At 30.9% G+C, this 17,002-nt stretch overlaps 1 protein-coding gene across 1 annotated transcript; it reads left to right on the top strand.

The window, feature by feature from the left end:
• Nucleotides 1-13,204: 13,204 nt before the first annotated feature.
• On the top strand, nt 13,205-16,420 carry LOC114368856 (leucine-rich repeat extensin-like protein 4). Its single transcript, XM_028326127.1, has one exon. It carries the CDS (start codon nt 13,554-13,556, stop codon nt 15,753-15,755), a length of 2,202 nt encoding a protein of 733 aa, XP_028181928.1. The 5' UTR covers nt 13,205-13,553; the 3' UTR covers nt 15,756-16,420.
• Nucleotides 16,421-17,002: the final 582 nt, after the last annotated feature.

The raw sequence follows: 17,002 nt of genomic DNA, 5'->3' as shown, positions 1-17,002 counted from the left end.
ATCTCCCATCTCAACCATACTAAAGAATCAAGCTGGCTCATTTTTTTCAATCTTATTGGATTCTTAATCTCAACAATCAAAAATTTAATATTTATCAAAAAATCTAGTTGAATTAATTAACCAAAATACATAAGTTACTTATTCCATGCAAACTCGCAAATATTTATTTTTTATTCTTATGAATAAAAAACATTAATCTTTCACTAGTCCTCAACAGAAATCAATATTATAAAAGTTAAGATATTTTTTTAAGATTTAATCTCATCAAATTAGCACTCAAATAAATTTATTCAGCAAAAAAAAAAGCTCTAAAAGAATTTTTTTTCCCACCATTTTATTCTTTTATTAGGATCAATAGGAAGTTATTAGGTAACATGATTCATGAATAATTTTGTATCTTGTCAGGAGTTTAAACTTTATTCTTCAAATTTATGGGTATCAAAATATATTTCTTAGATGATGTTATTCTTTTAAAAAACTCATAAATTTTCTCACTTTCATATAAAATAATTTCCTTTTAAAATTTTATGAATTAATTTGTTATCAAATGTTTTAGAGGATTAGCAAAGTGACAATTTAATTATTAGAGAGTTTTTTTTATAAATTTTTAAAATAATTACACATATAAATTTAAAGGATTAAACTGAGAATTTTATTTTTATAAAACAGGGGGGGGGCTAGATCCTAAACAGATCAGGTAGCACATGTGTCGTAAGTAAGTCGTTAAGTGCAACAAATAGAAAATATTGAATAATTTTGCTATGATAGTTGTCCTTTTTTTTGGTCCATTTACAATTTTGAAGAACTATAATTCCATCTGACATGCGAAATCTTGACTTTCTCGACATAAAATAATTGTATTGAAAAGAATATACATACAAAAGGTCAAGGGTAAAATTAAATGCTTGCATGCTATATAACCATGTATACGCACATGTTTTGTTTGAAAGTTCAACTTAAAATAAAGCCTGAAAAGACCTAGTACGTGGAAGGAAAGGAAGTAAGGTATCATTTGATAACAGAAAAAAGAAAAGAATATTTAATATAATTAATAAAAGGTTAAAATAGTAAAATTGAGGGATATATATATAATGCTTTCTAAATATTTTTTCCTTTCCATTTATAATAAGTGATGGAATTTATTATTTCTACCTTCTCCCTTTCTTTTCATTTTTTTCCCTTATTTAATGGGGTATTAAACAAAACTCTAAAGAGTGGAGAGCACAAAGAGTTTGAATTAGTTCTCTACCAAATCAATTTTCTGCTCTTTAAATAAGAATATAATAATATATATTTTATAGTTTCTCATTAGACAAACGTACGCCTTAGATTATTAGCAATTTGACCCAAATTAAAATGTAAACGAAGTTGTAACGTGGAATATAATTAAATATTGGTTTTCAAAATAACAAAAATTAATAGTAAATTGTAAGCGGTGGGAGAGAAAGAATAACAAAAGTAAGAGGAGTCAACTTGACTTCTTAAAATTCTCCGTAATTTGCGTCACCGCGTTTTTTTCCTTCATTTTTTTTTTCTTAACCCTCAATTCAGTTGAATGACCTTTATTTAATATTTATTCATTTTCAAACCTTACTTATCATCACCATATAATAAATTGCGATCAAGCATTCAACCCATCAAAGGTTTTCAAAGAATGTTTGATTTCCTTTCAAGAAAAAAAAAAAAAAGAATGTTTGATTTTAGTATTCAAGTGTAAACGGTTATTTTTTACAGATCAAGGTATCCTCTATCCAAGAAACATAATTCGAGTTAGATTTATTATGAAAAATAATATTCTTTTTCCGATTATATATCTAAAATTCAAACTTGTTAAAATATATTTCAATCCTATATAAACTCGTTAAAATAAATAAAGATAATCTAATACATTGATTTTTTTTTAATCCTTTGATTAGTTGGATTCCCATTTCACGTCTTTCAACTTCAAGTATATTAAACATTTATTTCCACTACCCTCATAAAGGAGAAACAAAAAAATAATTATTAAAAGGGACAACATAAAGATCTATTAGTTTTATGACTCCATAAACTACGCGGAATATTGGTAAAAAGAAAATGGTGGTGTCTTAAAAGTTTGGTGATAAGAATAATAATCGAACCTTAACAACCTTCACATGTTTGAATTTAATTGCAAGAATTGTTTGGAGCCACGTTACAAATAATTTATGTCAATAACAAATTTATCAGTCACGTATTAATTTTGTCATATTTTTCGGAATATTTATTTTTGTTGCGAAACATGAACATTTGAATTGTGCAAGTGTTTTTGCTGCTTTAAATTAAGCAAAAGCGGCTGCTGCTAAAACATGTAAAAACATTAAAATAATAAAAATTAATATTGTTATATAAAAATTATAATTAATTAGAATAGTTTTATAAAATAAAAGAGAAAGTTCAGGACCTACAATCAACCTTCGTCCCTTCAATTTCCCCATGCACTAGAATTATTATTCTCTTAGTAAATAGGTAAAAAATATATTATATATGTTGATTAATCAAATTTTACGACAATAAAATGATTAGTTTTACAACTTTGCATTATGAAAGAAAAGAAGAAGAAAAAATCCAACTTAAAAATAAATTATTACTCACTGGATTAAGAGATCGAAATGTTTGAGTCACAAAAATATAAAATGGTCATTTCATATTGTTGCTAATTTATGTCAATCCTTATAAAAAAAAAATAATCCCGGATCAAAGACTAATTTAGCTCAAAATTATAAGTGGTCGATTGAAGAATCAGATATTCACTTCAACGGCGAAGATCTAGTGTAGATAATTTTTTTTATCAGCAAAAGAAAATTTTCATTAAGAAAGAAGACAAAGATAAGAGGAGAGTATCCAACCCTTACACAACAAAACCGGTACGTGATGAACTGACTTGGTTCTGCAACACTATACTATCCTCTTACCTATTGCATCAATGATGCATAACAAAACCACAAATTAGAAATAATGTATGCTATATGTCATTCAATTAAAGTAATATTAATCTATTACTCCCGAATACAAGCTATTGCAACAACTGTAAGTAACAAGCAATAAGCCTTCAACAGCAGAGGTTCGAATTCACCTCAACAATATCCCAAGTTAGATTTATCAATCAAACAGATCCCGGATTTGTATATCACTGTACAAAAGAGTAAGTAAAGGTAGACAAATTTGCTTTTATCCAAGACCTGGACGTGGAAATATGGTCCTGCATCTTAAAGCTTCTCTATCAAAAGTTCCTGCTCGAAAAATTCGGCCATTTTCTACACTTTTTATACCGAGATATATATATATATATATATATATATGATCAGAACAAGAAGTATTTATCAAAATTAACATTAGGAATATGGACCTTAATTAAGATATATCATAAAATAGTGATATAGTTCTAATGAATTTGTTCAACAGAATCTACGTAAATAATCCTATATCCGTAAATAATCGTGTCCATAATTCTCAGCTAATCAATCGTGGACAGTTTTCTTCATCTTTCTTTCAAGTTCAATTCTTTTCTTTCCCACCGAAAAGAGTACCAAATTATTTATTGGGTTGTTAAAGTAACTTTTGGTTTATTATGCATTTTTTATTTGTAAAAATTGAATAAAAATATAAAAAAAATTATAATAATTTGTGTAGTCCTAAATTCGGCAAGGCATTATTCGGTTAGATATTTTAACTAATTTTTAACTTTATTTATTAATTGAAAACAATCATTTGATTGTTTGATAAATAATTTTTTTAATAATTTTTAATATTTTTAATAATTTTTAATATTTTTAAAATATTACTTTAAATAATATTTTCTAAAAGGTTAATTTCTAATTTTTTATATTTTCTATCATTTTTATTTTTAACATATTATCAATTTTTATGTTTATTTTTTTAAGATAAAAAATAATTTTATTATTTTTAAGTTATTTTATATTTTTTAATTATTTCAACAACTAATTTTTATCAAATATTTATATTTTAATAAATTAATTTTTCAACTTTCAAAAATAAATATTTTATTACCATTATGTTCAAATAAAATTATCTTTCATAAAAATTAAGAAAAAAATACATGTGATTTGATATAAAAAATAAAATAAATGTAACAAGTTACAGTATATGTTTGGATCTGTGTCAGATCAGATTGCATTTAAAATCACGTGTTTTTTCACTAACGCAAAAGCTTCCTTTATTAGCTTCAAATTTGCACGTCAATTACTTCATTAATGATTTACGTTCCAATGCTTTATAATTTTATTAAAGAAAATACAATTTGAAATTTTTGGTTGAAGTTTCTTTTGGGACTCTTAAAAAATAAAAATAAAAACACTAAAAAAAGATGATTGCTTGAAAATAAAGATGGCAGGTATTGAATATTTCCTAGTCAAGATGGAATAAGATTTTTGGCCCCACGTGGATTGTCTACAGCATGACACGTGTTGACTCAAAACACAACGTCTTGCAGCTGGCTCTGCCGGCTGGCAAGTACTGCCACCTAAGATTCTTTCCACTCCACCCTCTCATTAGTTTTCTTATATCAATTATTTCATATTCATATTAATCATTTATAACTTTAATCAACTTAGTTTTACAAATTATTTTAATCATAAATTGTATTAACTAAATATGTAATATTTATATGAAAATATCATTTATTCTTAGATGAAGGTTTTAATTCAAAATTAAAACACAGAAGTTCAGTTAGGTTATTTGAATTTTTAGCCCAATGCTCCTAAAGACAAAGTCCATTCGTAACTTCCAATTAAATTTGTTATTATTAGTAAATCAGAGTCATTTTTTTTATTATCATTCCACTCTCTTTTTATTTATTTAAATGGTTTTTTAATTAACTTTTTTTTTGTAAAATTTAGTAAAAAGCTTTATTCAAAAATTCGGTTTTAAGCTTAAGTACTAACAAAACTAACTAAAGTTTAATTAAATGGTTTTTTCTTTTACTTGTAAAAGTATTTAACTGGTTTTCATACTTAAAAATTTAAATCAAATAATCATACCCACACGTTTTAAATATGTTGGGGGGCGGGGGGGATGTACAAATAATTGATTTTTTCATCTTATACACAAAGTATATAGATGAAAAAAAAAGGTGCATATTTGAATTAAGAAGTTAAAAAAAAATTGGAAAAAAATATTTATTATATATAAAAAAAAAGTTGGTTCATTGGCCTATACACCTATTATATAAAATAGAAAAATCGTCATAACAATAAAATTTCTAACTTCTGTCAAAAAAAAAAAATCTAACTAATCGAAACATAATAATTGATAATTGAGATCTCTCAACCAATATGATTTTTCTTACTTGATACATCGTTTGGTGAGCATTTAAACATTAATTATGTATACAATATGGGAGTGGTTGCTTGCCGCCAATACAACTTGTTATTATCCTATTTATTCATGTCTGAATGTATGATGAAAAATAATAATTTAGCAATAGTTATTTTAAGAAAGTGAACGACTTAACGAAATAGTTCCTTGATTATTTGCGTATCTTCTCTTTATGAGGGCTGTGAATTCAAAACCTTTCTGTAAAATAAGAACAGTCCTACATTTAAAGCTCCAAAAGGATTAATTTAAACTAATCTCCTGTTCAATAATATCGATAATTTAAACATGAAAAAAGAGCAAAACATATTATATCATTTGATGATTTTTTTATTGCATGAACTACTAAAAAAATTAATAAAAGATTCAATTAAATTATAATAATATTGATTGATTGATAATATTTTTTACACTAACATGTATGTCAATTAATCTCTATGTATATTATATAAATATAAATGTATTATGTTGTTTTTATATTTTTATCCATAAAAATTTAGGTGAGTTAAGTCTTAAAGATTAAAAATATGTCTTTTAAGGTTAAAAAATCAATGACATTCAAACTTATATCTTCTAAAATATGAGTTTGATTCTTATTCATAGATCAATCTTTATGGATATAAAATATTTATTATTTTGGTATATTATAAACTTTGTTATTGCCTGGCCTAATCAAGTAACCCCTTCTATAAGAAATCATAATTATAGTTTTATAATGATGAACTATCTTTACATTTTTTTTTTTAATGTATACACCGATAGAGCTATCAAACTTCAAAGAAACCAACCCTAATTGTAAAGAATCCGGTTCATGCAACCAAAATGTATTTAATTAATGCAACGTCAACGAGCTCTGGAAGCATCCTTTTTTATGTCTTTTCTTTAGATTATCTAATTGTATGTGTGTGATTTTTTACAAAATGATCTATTTATATGTGTTTTGTATGATATGGTTGAGTTTCCTTTGTTTAATTTGTTTCCTTCCTCTCAAAATATTTCTCTTTATTGGTCAAGTGTCCTTATGTTATGTTTCCTCTCTCTGTTTTTGTTTTCCCACCTATGGCTAAAGTCAATGATCACATAGCAAGGAGAAATACAAGACCAAAACTACTAAAGGAAAAGTTTATTGAACGTAACTTACGTTTCCACAGAAGTAACAATGAAATTACTTTTATTTTTGTTGCTTCGGAATGCATAAACTTTCGTAGGAAGAATTTCAAACAAAAATCCAAACACACACCAAAGGCCTAAAATTATGTCAGATTAGGGCTTCAGTTGTAAACACAGGAAAGATGGCATGGACAAATCGAAGTACGAGCAAGGAGATAGAGGTTTGGGAAAGGAGAATTGTTCTGCTTAGGACAGAGGAACAAGCAATCATCTTTTCCCTCACACTCAATATACAAAATTCAAACACAAAAAGATGTAGCCCATGCCTACAATATGATTTCCGTACAGGTCGAAACAACGCTTGTACAAAGTGCACGTACCACTCTTCATTTTCCCCTTGGGACAAATGTCGAAATTAAAGACGCTATGATATGCATGATCTCCACCTTGGTTTATATTATTTAATGCATTCATATGCCATTTTTTATTGATGAAAAGATTTAATATAATATCAAGAAATACATGTATTGGAACAATATGTGGCCAAACAAATATTCATTTAGCTTGTTAGAAGTTGTAGAACGTAAAAGTAAATAATGGTTTTACTGCTTAAATCGTTTCATACGTATATCGGATTATGTATGTATGGGCAATTAGAATTTTTTAAAAGAGTGTAACAATTTTATTTTTTTTAAAAAAAACAGTAATGAGTTGATTCCCAAATAGAACCTGCACTAGTCCAGTTTATGATTCCCCAAGTGGACACAAATCACACGTGGTTGCCTTGTAGAGAACGCCCCCACTCCTTTCAGACAGTTAGTTGTCTACTGTATATTTTTCCATCAAGCAAGTACAATAGGTATATTACTTTAAAAATTATAATTAAATTTAATACACAACTTAAAATATTGTCGTTATTTGGAATGACATAACATCAAATTCAGTTTAAGTGCTCTTTTTGTTTTTGGTATGTGTGACTAGGCAGATTTATTTAATTAATTTTACAAAATACAAGTGAAAGAATTCAAATAAAATAAATAAAAAATAAAAAACTGATATTTTGCTGAAAATAGATATTTTACACATGACATAATTTTTTGAGAGTTTAACTAATATTTCTCAAAATAATTACTTTAAAAATAAATAAATGTATTATACATGGTTACTTGTAATTAAAGGATAGAATATAATTTTTTATATAGTCTATAAATATTATTTATTTATTAATAAAAAATATACCTAGTTATAATTTTTTTACCATTCATCTATTAAACGCACAATAATTTGAATAGATCAAAAAGAAGAAAATTATAAGGGGAAAAACTAGCCTTAAACTTTAATATGAAAAATGGCATCAAGAGTTATTGAATATTTTGAAAATGGTGAAATTTTGAGGAAGGGAAAGATGCGACGATCGCCGACGATCCAGGCGGGAAAGACGTGACACGTGGGGCCCAATTAGGATGTGAGCTTTCTCTATCTCTCGTGTTTTGCGGGATCCACTTCCTCAGCCGCATCAATGCTAATACGGATGCGTAACATGGGAATGTCTGTGGTTGCAAGCTAAACTCAGAAATAGAACTCTCAAGCCTCCTTCTTCTTCAAACACATAAAAGAAGAAGAAGAAGAAGAAACTACTTAATAACAATATTGTGATATGAGAGTCTAACTGCCGTTACCCCTAAGCTTTGGTACTTTGGACATTTGACATAGTTATGGTGGCCTATTTCATAGATATATGGACCCGGTTAGGATATTTTTATAATTATATTATTGGTATAAAATATTTATTAATTTTTATAATGAAATTTAGTTGATCAATTTTAATATGATTTCTTTTTATAATTATTTATTTCTATTTAGAAGATTCAAATTCAAAATCTTTTCGAAGAGATTCATTCAAACTGAGTTTTATTCTGTTGGATTCCCTCGCGGCTCTTATTTTTAGTTCCGTCATTAAAAAAAATGACTTAATGGTCGGTTGGGATATTTTGAATCTATTTGCCAATTTTGATTGGATTAAATATTAAACTTGTATTGGTATGATTGGAACTTAAGTGCTGTTTAATTTCTCTTGTTCCTGGCGCGTAATTCCTTCAATTAAGTTTAGGCAATCTATAGATACAATTTGCATCAAAGTTTTCACAATCTGTCTTTCTAAGGAACTAGACTAAAACTAGTCAAACCGGTGCTAAACTAGTGAAAACTGATGATTCAACAGTTTCACTCTATTAATTCTTCATGTGAAAGTGAAACTACTGCAAAGTTACATGAACAACACAGGGAAAAAAGGGACAACCTACACACTGCATGCGGTAGTGATCGATGTTACATATGTGCTAATAATGGCAAGGTGAAAAGATGAAATTTCTAGTACTGATGCGCATGAGAGAGGAAGAGTACAAAAATGGTGATCTCAGTGAGTTTGTTAATGCATGGCCGCCTGCCTTGGTGAGGCCACGATGCATGGAATGTTCGTTCATGATAAAGTGAATAAATATGTATTGTATCCTTCTTTTTTTTTTGTTAAATTAAGGTTTTTTTCTTAAATTTATTTTTTAGATTTAATTTGATCCGGTAAAATTACTTATTGACAATTTTAAACTGTCATAAATTATAATTTCTTAATCCCTTCAATTTAATTTAGACGATAAAATCAAATTAAATTATTTTTAAAAATCAGAAGACCAAATTGATACTCAAAAAATTTAATGAATCAAATTAAACCTAAATAATAAATTAGATGATAAAAAATTAATTTAACCTTTTTTTATTTGATATCATGATAATTAAGTTTCAGGTTTCCTAGTGGTGTCTAGGATTAGTTAAATGGACTTGACATGATGAGTCAACAAGTAATTAGAGTTAAATTGAACTAAAAGAAATATTAGTTTAAATATAAACAAATTTTTTTTGGTGTGATCCTTTTAACCTAACGGGTCAAATGAACTCGGGTCAAGTTGACTCGATTAGTAATATATAATAAATATTAAATAAAATATAATTATTTCTTAATGTAATTTATAATTTTAAATTACAATTTATAATTTTTTTAAAGACAAGACATATTCATTTAACATAAAATTAAGTATCCACTAGAAATAACAATCGAAATGTAATATTATTAATATGAGTATTCGTTAAATATAATTTAAATGGTTTTATCAATACTGTTAGGTAAAATAAATGTGTAATAAATAATTTTTTGTTTTTGGTTTTTTTTACATAGAATCAATTTTTTTACTTTTTTATATTAATTTGTAAATTGGTCCGAATAGGTCCGGTGATCCATCAGCCTAACATACGGATAAGTTGGGTCTAAAAATTTTCAACCAGAAAGAATATGGGTTGGACTTGAGTTGATCCATTTTTAATGTGTAGTATGGTGAATCAGACCATCCATTTTGTTATCTTTAGTATTACTTCAAGTTATCTAAAAAAAAATTGATCCAATAACTACCAAACTAATCTTCAATTTGAGATTTAGTCATATTTAAAATTCATGCTCCCTCCCAATAATATATATTATATGAGATCGAATTCATGTTATTTCCTACAAACTTAACATATATTATCAATTGAGTTATACTTAATTTAAATTAAACTAATTTAATTAAATTTGATTGATTTAAATTTTATTTTATCTTAAATTCCAACCAATCCAACTCTTCTCTTAAAAAAAACACCAATCCAACTCGTAAACACAATTATAGTTGAAAATGCATGGAGACAAAGATTATACAAAAAAAAAAAAAAAAAAAAACAGGTCAACTAGGTAGTACCGTTTAGATAGATGTAATGAATTTCGAGATATCAGAAATATGTCTAAAAATTATTTCAATTAAACATTGCCGTTTCGATTAAGTAATTTCCACCAGTTGTTGCTAACTTTTTATGATCAAAACGCGTTTTCGAGTTACAAACACTTGAATATGTGATGATTATTTGTATTAAAACGATGTATTCTTTTCAAGAGAATGAAAGATACATTGCATTGTATTGTTTTCGTGTTTTGTTGCAATAAAACAAGACATAAATTAGAAGGATAAGATGGTGAGGAATATTTTTTGTTTTCATTTTTAAGGATTTTTTGTATAGGATTTTTAAGGAAAATTTTAATAGGTATGAAAACTGGTTTAGTTAAAGATATACAAATGTGTGTGTGTGTTTTGTGTCTATAAACATTTTTTTCCCCTGAAATAGTTATTTTCTCTTTACTCATTTACTTGTTTTGTTTGGGGTAAAAAATGAGCTAATAATAATAGTCTACACAAGAGGATAATTGGACAAAGTGAATGAATAATATTTTTTTTTAAGAAAATAAGGTGTATATATAAATTAAATCATATAAAATATACAGTTAGAATATTTTCGTCTTTTAGGTTACCTCGTTAAAATAATCTTTACCAGTAAATAGCATTGTTAATGTTAGGAAATCACAAATCATACATGGATATTACCCTTACAAATTATGTTTTATAACAGATCACATGCTCACAGTCACATATTGATCATTTTGAGTGAATAAAAAAAAATTGATCATTTGAATCTCCGGAGTCTGGCGTAAGCAGTTAAAATCTTTTATGTGACCAAGTTGTTATAAGCCATTATGTAATGAAGGTTTTTTTAAGGAATCATGTAATGAAAGTTATCGTAAGGTTCAGTATTCTTATGAAACAAAATAAATATGTAATATTGCTATAAGCTCATAATACTCTAACGGGTAAAATATTGTAAAATGTCTATTAATTGTTAATTTTGCAATATACATTTTTAAACAAATATAATTAAAGTTGAAAAATACTTTACAACTTAGTCCGTCAATATTTATGGAAAAAATAAATAAATATCCAAGTATTCAAAACAAATGGATTGAAAATAAATTATTTTTTTTAAAAGTAAAAATGAATTCCATTAAGAGAGAAGTGTCAAGGCAACAAGATGTTACCAAGACACTCAAAAACATAAACAAAAGATATACTGAATGAAAATAAATTATATAAGTGTAAGAAAATTTATACTATCAAATAATTTAAAATTATTATAAATATGTATTTTTTTTATAATTAGTATATTAAGGAAGTTTAACTTAATTGATGGAGTAAAATGTGTGATATTTGTTTTAATTCCTATAATTAAAAAACATCTTTGTAATTATTTTAAAATTTAATGAATTCATCATGACAACTTGTGGATGAACAGTTATAAAATTTATTTTCTAATATTAAATTCTATACCTAAATTTCACAAAAAATTAAAATAAATTACACAACAAAATGAAAGAAAAAACCACAAGCTTAATGGGATAAAAACAGTAAATTTTGGCAGAGAGTATGATATTAAGATACACCTTCGGAATTATAGCATGGAAGATTAACTATTTCTAATTATTATCCTGAAAGAAAATAAAAAATAAATAAATATCGGTGGATTCTGTTAACCAGAAAAGGCCATAAATTAGAAAGGCAAAAAAGGCCGTCCATAAGTTATCGCCATCACGGGAATGTGCGATATGGAAAAAAAGTCCAAGAGGCGCGAGTGCGTGACATAATTTTATACATTTTTTAATGAACAACCCTAGTTATACGTATTTTTATTATATATACTATTTCCATCAATAAGTAAAGTTTATATAAATTATATTGCCAAAGAATTGACTTTATACTAAATTACGAACAAAGTACCATATTATTAAATTTTTTATTATTACAAATAAAATTACTGTAAGAGCCTAGAGGTCTTTGATTTGACAAGGGTCACCGACACAGACAACCACTTCCCAGGTTATCAATCAGCAAAAATTCGACAATTAAATTAATTTGTGCCGCTTCCAAATTCTTCTATCATCTTGCTAAGTGCTAACGGCTTCTAATTTTATTTTTCAACGGAAATCTTCTGTCAAATAGTGAGGCGCGTCATAACTTGAAGGATACAACTACTCCATATAATAATAACGGAAACAATCATTAGGAAAACCACATTAGTGTTCTAAACAATATCTTTATCATATCAGTTAACTTTTATGTTACAAATTATTAATTTTCAATTTTTAGAATAATTAATAATATTGACGCTAAACATAAAATAATTTACTATATCATCTAATTATAAATCATATTTTAAATTATTTTAAAAATTACATAATAATAATTTGTGATTGAATATTTAAGTAAAAAATTCTACATTAGTGTATGATTTTTTTTTCTGGTACTAAATTATATGTTTGGTAGAAAATTGATTGAGATTATATTAGTATTGGGTTATGTAATATTTATTTTTATCATTTTTTACTTATTTTATTATTAAGTAAAATTAATAGTCTTTAAATTATGTAATAATGTATTATTTTCATCATTTTTGACTAATTCTATTAAAAAGTATAAATATTCATTAAATATAAAGTGTAAATCACATATTTAATTTATTTTTTAATGAATTTAATAAATTAAAAAAAAAGAATATCCAGAAAGTATGTATCACTAATATTTTGATTAGTTATTTTTGCACTTTAATCTTTTTCCTTAAAGAAACTGAACTAATTATGGATTTAAGTGTATGTTTGGTGGGAAATGTCGAGTCTCTCTCTCATACTCAGCTCATATCCATCTCTCCGCGTAAACAACTTGACTTTATTCAAAGCGTGAAGGAGTGAGTGCCAACTAAGTTTAAAAAACAATTAGCTAGCGTCTTGCAAGGAGCGAGAAGAAAATACTAGTAATAGTCTAAATAGTGTTCCTTTTTTGTCTCGAGTAACGAAGCCAGAAAAAAAGTAAATTTAAAAAAGAAAGCGAGTAACCAAGAGATAGAGAATCTGGTGGGCTTTGAGCTGTGATTTAGCTGTCCTTTTGATGCATTATTTCATCCCCACTCTCTCTCTCTTCTCACACTCATATACGCTCCTTCACGCCTCACACACACTTCCAAAATCCCTCTCTCTCTCTCACATTGCACATTGCACATTGCACATTGCACATTGCAGCCATTCTTCTCAGATCTATAGCAACGTCCAAGGAAATCAACTTTCTCTTAAAGCACACTTTTAAAGTCTTTGTGTGTTGAGGCGTTTGGTTTCCTCAGATGCCTCATGTGAGATGAGGAAGAAAACCTACTCCGACTTGTCTCTCTTTTTTCTTCCTCTCTTGCTCATTCTAGTTTCACACTCTCTCTGTGCCTCCGCATTCTCGCACAATGGACCTCTCACAGACTCCCAAGTGTCTTTCATCAAGCAGCGTCAGCTTCTGTATTACAAGGACTACTTCGGTGACAGAGGTGAAAAGGTAACCCTCGATCCCTCCTTCGTCTTCGAAAACGACCGTTTGAGAAACGCTTATATAGCGTTACAGGCGTGGAAGGAAGCCATTCTCTCCGATCCCAAGAACCTCACGCAGGACTGGGTGGGACCCAATGTCTGCAACTACTCCTACGTTTTCTGCGCTCCGGCGCCGGACAACCATAAGATCCGCACCGTCGCCGGAATCGACCTCAACCACGGCGACATTGCCGGATACCTCCCGGAGGAGCTAAGTTTACTCACTGACCTCGCTCTTCTCCACATCAACACTAACCGCTTCTGCGGCACTTTGCCGCACAAGTTCGACCGGCTGAAACTCCTCTTCGAGTTAGATCTCAGCAACAACCGCTTCGCCGGGAAGTTCCCCGACGTGGTGCTGCGCTTGCCGCTGCTCAAGTTTCTAGATCTGAGATTCAACGAATTCGAAGGTACGGTTCCCAAGGAGCTCTTCGACAAGGACCTGGACGCGATTTTCATCAATGACAACCGCTTCGTCTTCGACTTACCGGAAAATTTCGGAAACTCGCCGGTGTCGGTGATTGTGCTGGCGAACAACCGCTTCCACGGATGCGTGCCGGCGGGAATCGGCAAGATGAAGGGGCTGAACGAGATTATTTTGATGAACAACGCGTTCAAGTCGTGCTTCCCTGCGGAGATAGGGTTGCTGCAGAACTTGACGGTGTTCGATGTGAGCTTCAACCAGTTGCTGGGGCCTTTGCCTGATGCTATTGGTGGTGCGGTGAGTTTGGAGCAGTTGAATGTGGCGCATAACTTACTTTCGGGGAAGATTCCAGAGAGCATTTGTAAGCTTCCGAATCTGCAGAACTTTACTTACTCTTATAACTTCTTCACTGGCGAGCCGCCAAGATGTCTCGCTTTGCCGGCGTTTGATGACCGCCGCAACTGCCTTCCGGCCAGGCCTGCCCAGCGCTCCGCTGGGCAATGTAAGTCGTTTTTGTCGCACCCTGTCGATTGTAATTCGTTTAGGTGTAAGCCTTTTGTGCCTTCATTGCCTCCTCCTCCTCCTCCCTCACCACCATTGCCATCGCCGCCTCCGCCGTCGCCTGTTTACATTCCTCATTCCCCTCCACCACCCCCACCGCCGGTGTATTCGCCACCACCTCCACCACCAGTGTATTCGCCGCCTCCACCGCCTCCAACGTATTCGCCACCACCACCGCCACCGTCTCCTCCACCACCACCACCACCGGTTTATTCCCCCCCTCCGCCACCACCGTCCCCGCCTCCTCCTTCACCACCACCACCAGTTTATTCTCCACCTCCGCCACCACCTTCACCACCACCACCATCACCTCCTCCGCCTTCACCTCCACCACCAGTCTATTCACCACCTCCTCCACCACCTTCACCCCCCCCACCATCGCCGCCGCCACCATCACCACCACCACCCACGCCAACATATTGTGTAAGGTCTCCACCACCACCTTCACCGCCCCCGCCATCACCTCCACCTCCACCACCTCCAGTATTCTCCCCACCACCACCTGTGCAATACTATTATAGCTCACCACCACCTCCACAACACTCTCCACCGCCACCTCCACCTCATTCGCCACCGCCACCACCACATTCACCACCACCACCACCACCAGTTTATCCCTATTTATCACCGCCACCACCTCCTCCAGTTCACTCTCCTCCCCCACCAGTTTATTCACCACCACCGCCACCCCCATCTCCACCACCTTGTATAGAGTCACCTCCTCCGCCACCACCTCCACCACCTTGTGAAGAGCATTCACCACCACCACCATCACCACACTCTGCACCTTACCATCCGCCACCATCACCATCACCACCACCTCCCCCAATTCAATATAATTCACCACCACCACCATCACCGCCACCTCCAACACCTGTTTATCATTACAATTCACCGCCACCACCGTCATCTCCACCACCTGCACCTGTATATGAAGGGCCTTTGCCACCCGTCATCGGAGTCTCGTATGCATCTCCTCCTCCACCACCCTTTTATTGATTCTTTTGAGAACTTTTCTCCTCTAACCCTTCGCCTCTACCATAGCAACGAAAAAAAACCAAAAACACCCATTCAAGATCAGTTCATACTTTTGTTATTATTGGTGGCCATTTCTTCCGTGCCCTCTTCTTCCTGTGCCAGCCAGGTCAAGTACGCGACACTCGTCGCAAAATTAATAAAACCTGAGAAATCGAGAAGGGCTTGTGTAAGGCTGCACACGTTTTTTGTAATATGGGATGAAAACTGAGAAGAGGTTGTTACAGTGGATTGAGGTTAGAGGAGAAAGTCTCTCCATATTGATTTGAATTGTTATGGATATTCAGAGTTGTGAAATAAAAATGGCTGCGAAAGAGTAGGTTGCAGAGAAAATGTGTATGTATAGGGATGGATTTGGAGACCATAATTCAGGGTTGCATAGACAGTAGTGACACTTTCTGTTGCTGCTGCATGTTTGTGGAGTTTATTGTTATTGTCTCTCTTATATCATACTTTTTTTTTTTTGCTTTAATTTTGTTTCTTTATAGTATAATTTATGAACATTTTACATGTATTGATTTTCTGAATTGAGGTAATTCCTTTCTCGTATCAGTGTCTCAAAAATGTTACTCTGCTATGAGAATGTTGTGTGTGCTTTTGCTTCACTTACCAAATCTATCTGCATTTAAGTGATGTGACTACATGCTAATGACATGAACTTTCTTTCTCATATGATCAATTTATATGTTTGTTTCAACTTCAATTTAGACCTCCAAACGCCCATCTTTCTTAAGACTTTAAATATGGTTTTAGCAATAATCATTTGTCTTGGCAAAACAATATTTTCAATGATAATTCCTTTACAACATACTACTACGTGGAGTAGGGGTTACGGAATCAGCAAGATGTTGTTTTGAATATTTTATATAAAAACTTAATAATTAAGCAGCTAATTATGGTTGTTGTTATCAAAGATTATACTTGCGGTTTGAAATGATCCTCAATCTTCGCTCGAGGTCACCACCATTGTCTATGGTTTAGAGGACCCAATTCAGGTCATGGTGGTGGGACCTGAATAGCCATCCCAAGAATCATTAAGGATTTCATTTATTTAATTTACTGAAGCCTTCTTTTTCACTTGATTAGCGGTATGTTTAAGATTGCCCCCCATGTGCACCCTTCGTCATAATAATAACTCAGATTTGAATTCAAATCTGTTTAATTAATGCACAATTTTCCACCTTTGGAATTGTTTACATAAACACTGTTAA

This window comes from Glycine soja, chromosome 9 (assembly GCF_004193775.1).
Source record: "Glycine soja cultivar W05 chromosome 9, ASM419377v2, whole genome shotgun sequence".
Classification (NCBI taxonomy): Eukaryota; Viridiplantae; Streptophyta; class Magnoliopsida; order Fabales; family Fabaceae; genus Glycine; species Glycine soja.
The sequence above is the reverse complement of the archived record's forward strand: the minus strand, read 5'-3'. Positions and strand labels throughout refer to the sequence as shown.

Bases quoted from the DNA above. Each gene is read 5' to 3' on its own strand.
- LOC114368856 (XM_028326127.1), top strand. From the start codon at position 13,554: ATGAGGAAGAAAACCTACTCCGACTTGTCTCTCTTTTTTCTTCCTCTC.